This window comes from Bidens hawaiensis, unplaced genomic scaffold (assembly GCF_021521415.1).
Source record: "Bidens hawaiensis isolate Kalapana, Puna unplaced genomic scaffold, B.hawaiensis_p1.1 tig00041603_1, whole genome shotgun sequence".
Taxonomy (NCBI): Eukaryota; Viridiplantae; Streptophyta; class Magnoliopsida; order Asterales; family Asteraceae; genus Bidens; species Bidens hawaiensis.
Genome location: NW_027497345.1, coordinates 71,240 through 75,140, shown reverse-complemented (window position 1 = coordinate 75,140; position 3,901 = coordinate 71,240). Strand labels below are relative to the sequence as shown.

General features: G+C 45.8%; 1 protein-coding gene across 1 annotated transcript; it reads left to right on the top strand.

Moving 5' to 3' along the window:
* Positions 1–1,310: 1,310 nt before the first annotated feature.
* LOC143592965 (uncharacterized) lies at positions 1,311–2,751 on the top strand. Its single transcript, XM_077072736.1, has 3 exons — positions 1,311–1,613; positions 1,836–1,976; positions 2,506–2,751. The coding sequence occupies exons 1-3, from the start codon at positions 1,311–1,313 to the stop codon at positions 2,749–2,751; spliced, it is 690 nt and encodes a 229-aa protein (XP_076928851.1).
* The last annotated feature ends 1,150 nt before the right edge of the window (positions 2,752–3,901 follow it).

The following is a 3,901-nucleotide window of genomic DNA, read 5'->3' as shown; positions in this document are numbered from 1 at the left end:
ATGCTTTGAAGAGCGAAATTGAGGCGGCTGTGAAGTCCGGGAAACTTGGACACCTGGTGAAAGATGGGAAACCTGGGACTGGTAAAGCTCCCATGTGGCACAACCAAGGCCCATCCAAGAAACAAGTCAAGGACTTAAACGTTCACAAGGCGAACGAAAGGTCGGAGGAAAGAGGCGGGAATACGACGAGGAAGAGTGGAAGAATGAGCCAGTGATATTTCCACGAGTCAAGGGAGGTCCCAAAAACAAAAACCCCTTATCATCACTGCCCTCTTCGGTCATTACCGCTCCCAGTATGTTTTCTTTGACACTGGTAGTACATCGAACATCATGTACGAACAGTTCCTTGAACAACTGGATGAAGAGGACAAAGAAAGACTGAAACCCATCCATGCTCCTGTGTCAGGATTTGAAGGAGAGATAACGCACCCGCGAGGGGTGATTTCTTTCCCAGTCATTTTAAGCGATGGAATTCATTCAAGGACCGAGGAGGTCGAATTTTTAGTTTTGCCTGCAACATCCGACATCATTTTGGGGCGGGAAGCGATTGGAGATTTCAATGCTAATCCGTCTACGGCTCACGGTGCGGTGGGGGTTCCAACCCGCACCGGTGTAACAATAATTCATGTTAATCGACATTGCTTCGCTACAGAAAGCTCAAAACCCACCAAGATTCCAAAACAATCTCAACGGACTGAACAGGAAAAGTGGGTTTTGAACAAAAAATTTCCTGATCAAACTGTAACAATAGGCCCTGTTATTTCTGAGATAGTAAGGACTTTTCTGAAGCAATTGTTAACAAAGAACGTCGATGTCTTTGCATGGCAACCCGCGGACATGACTGGTGTCCCGCGGAGTATTGCGGAGCACAAATTGAGGGTAAACCCGATGTTTACACCAATTGTTCAGAAACAACGAAAGATGGGTCCGGAACAAACAAAAGCAATGAATGAGCAAGTTCAGGACCTCTTACAGGCTGGAATCATTCATCCAATTCAATATCAGACCCGGGTCGCCAATCCAGTTATCGTTCCCAAAAGTAACGGGACATGGCGGATGTGTATAGATTTCAAGGATCTGAACAAGGCGTGCCCCAAGGACTGTTATCCGCAACCTGAAATAGATCTCAAAGTTGATGCTGTGGCACCGTTCAAATTAAAATGCTTTCTGGACGCCTACAAAGGCTATCACCAAATTCGCATGGCTGCGGGTGATGAGGATAAAACAACTTTTCGTACCGATTAAGACACTTTTCGCTACAAAATGATGCCTTTCAGACTAAAAAATGCGGGGGCCGCATATCAACGTTGATGGATATAGCGTTTAAAAGTCAAATTGGTCGAAATTTGGAAGTTTATATGGACGACCTTGTGATCAAGAGTGTTGAGGAAGACCAGATGTTGAGGGACATCGAAGAAACGTTCGAAACGTTAAGAAGTATCAACATGAAGCTTAATCCAGCTAAATGTTCGTTCGGGATGGAGGAAGGAAAATTCCTTGGAGTAATTGTCACGGGTGCGGGCTTCAAAGCCAATCTGGATAAAGTCCAAGTTGTAGCCCGCATGCCCACTCCTTCCTCCATCAAGGAAGTACAGACGCTCAATGGTCGTTTGGTTGCTTTGAATCATTTTCCTGGCGAATCATGCAACCAAATCTTATCCTTTCGTCTCAGCACTAAGAAATTGCCTCAAGAAAGCACAATTTAAATGGACCGCGGAATCGGAACAAGCTTTCTTGGAGGTTAAAAAATGTTTGATGGAATTTCCCACGTTGAAAGCACCATATGAGGGGGAACCTTTAACGTTATATTTGTCGGCATCAGACATTGCTATCAGGGCTGTCCTCCTGACGGATCGGAAGAACGTTCAAACACCAATTTACTACGTCAGCAGAACACTGTCGGACCCAGAGACAAGATATTCAGTGCTGGAAAAAGTTGTCTTAGCATTGGTCTATGCTGCCCGACGCCTCCGCAGGTACTTTCAGGGACATCCCATCAACGTTTTCTCCGGATACAAACCCAAGGATGTTCTCAGTAAGCCGGAATTGTCTGGGCGAGTGGCAAAGTGGGCCATCGAGCTAGGTGAACACGCGATAGAATACAAACCTAGGCCAGCAATTAAAGGGCAGGTGTTGGCGGACTTCATCATTGAAGTCCCGCAAGACAAAGAGAAAGAATGTTTGATTGAGCAACAACCCCAAGAACCTCCTGAGCAAGGGCAAATTTGGTCGTTGTTCACGGACGGGGCTTCAAGCAGTGAGGGATCTGGTGCAGGCCTCAGGCTAGTCAATCCCGAGGGCCACGGGTTTACATACGCCATAAAGTTAGACTTCAAGAGTACTAACAACGAGGCAAAGTATGAGGCTTTTCTGGCAGGTTTACGGATAGCTAAAAAGATTGGGGTAAAACATTTGGAAGCCCGCGTGGATTCCATGTTAATTGCGGGACAGATCAACGGCACATATAAAGCATAGAATGACATAATGGCTTCATATGTATCACAGGAGAAAGATTTGATGCTCCAGTTCTCCTCATGCAAAGTGATCCACATAAAAAGAAGCGAGAACAAATCAGCAGATGCTCTTAGCAAACTGGCTTCAACGAATTTCGAACACTTTGCTAAAGACATCCACATTGAAATATTGGACCGCCTACATGTTCCGCAACATCAAGTTTTAGTGATCCAAACTGGAGTGGAATCCTGGATGACACCTATCGTAGCATATTTATCATCAGGAGTCCTCCCATAGGGAAAAGCCGCGGCCCGGAAGATAAACCACAAAGCCTTGAACTATCAGATACATGACGGTGTTTTATACCGACGTTCCTTTCTCGGACCACTACTCCGATGTGTGGACGCCGAGGACGCGAACTACTTAATCAGAGAAATTCATGAAGGCATCTGTGGTCTTCACGCTGGCCCGCGCATGGTCGTAGCAAAATTGATGAATGCTGGATATTATTGGCTAGGAATGCATCTGGACGCTGTGCATGAAATCAAAAAGTGTGATTCATGCCAACGTCATGCTCCTAACAATCTACGACCAAAAAACAAGCTCGTTCCAGTCTCTTCAGCTTGGCCGTTCCAGAAATGGGCTATCGACATAATGGGACCTTTCCCTGAAGCCCCGGGGAGTGTCAAATTCTTAATAGTAGCCATCGACTACTTCACGAAGTGGGTGGAAGCCAAACCAGTTGCTTCTATAACAGCAGGAAGGGTTAAGAAATTCCTGTGGGAATTCATCATATGCCGGTTTGGTCTCCTGCTAGAACTCGTTAGTGATAACGGTACTCAGTTCGCAGACAATGGGCTACAGGAATGGTTGAAAGAACTGCATATTTCCCAAATTTTCACATCTGTAGCCCACCCGCAGGCAAATGGTCAGGTTGAGAGAACCAACCGGACAATCAAGGAATGAATCAAAACAAGGTTAGGAACTAAACGGACGGGTTGGGTTGACGAAATTCCCCATGTACTCTGGGCCTTCCGCACCCAAAAGAATTCCAGTAATTCTGAGACCCCCTTTAGTCAAACCTATGGCACAGAGGCCATGATTTCGGCCGAGATTGGGATCCCGTCCGCAAGAGTTTTGTTGATTGATGAAAATGATTACGAACTCCGGATGAATCTTGACCTCCTTGAAGAGAGGAGAGAACTAGCATCGATCCGTTAGCACAATTACAAACGCCAGTTGCAAAAATATTATAACACACGGGTCCAGAAATGCGAGTTTGATACGGGAGATTTTGTCTTCCGCAAAAATGAAGCCTCCAGGCAAGTTGGCCCCGACTAGGGAAGGACCTTATAGAGTTAATATCGTTATCTAAAGGTGACTACAAGTTAGAAAAGTTGGACGGGACTGAGGTCCCTAGAACTTGGAATGGGGCCCAATTGAAGAA

Bases quoted from the DNA above. Each gene is read 5' to 3' on its own strand.
- LOC143592965 (XM_077072736.1), top strand. From the start codon at position 1,311: ATGGATATAGCGTTTAAAAGTCAAATTGGTCGAAATTTGGAAGTTTAT. The intron at 1,614-1,835 runs GTTGCTTTGAAT...CATTGCTATCAG, and splicing joins AGACGCTCAATGGTCGTTTG to GGCTGTCCTCCTGACGGATC. The intron at 1,977-2,505 runs GTACTTTCAGGG...TATGTATCACAG, and splicing joins GCTGCCCGACGCCTCCGCAG to GAGAAAGATTTGATGCTCCA.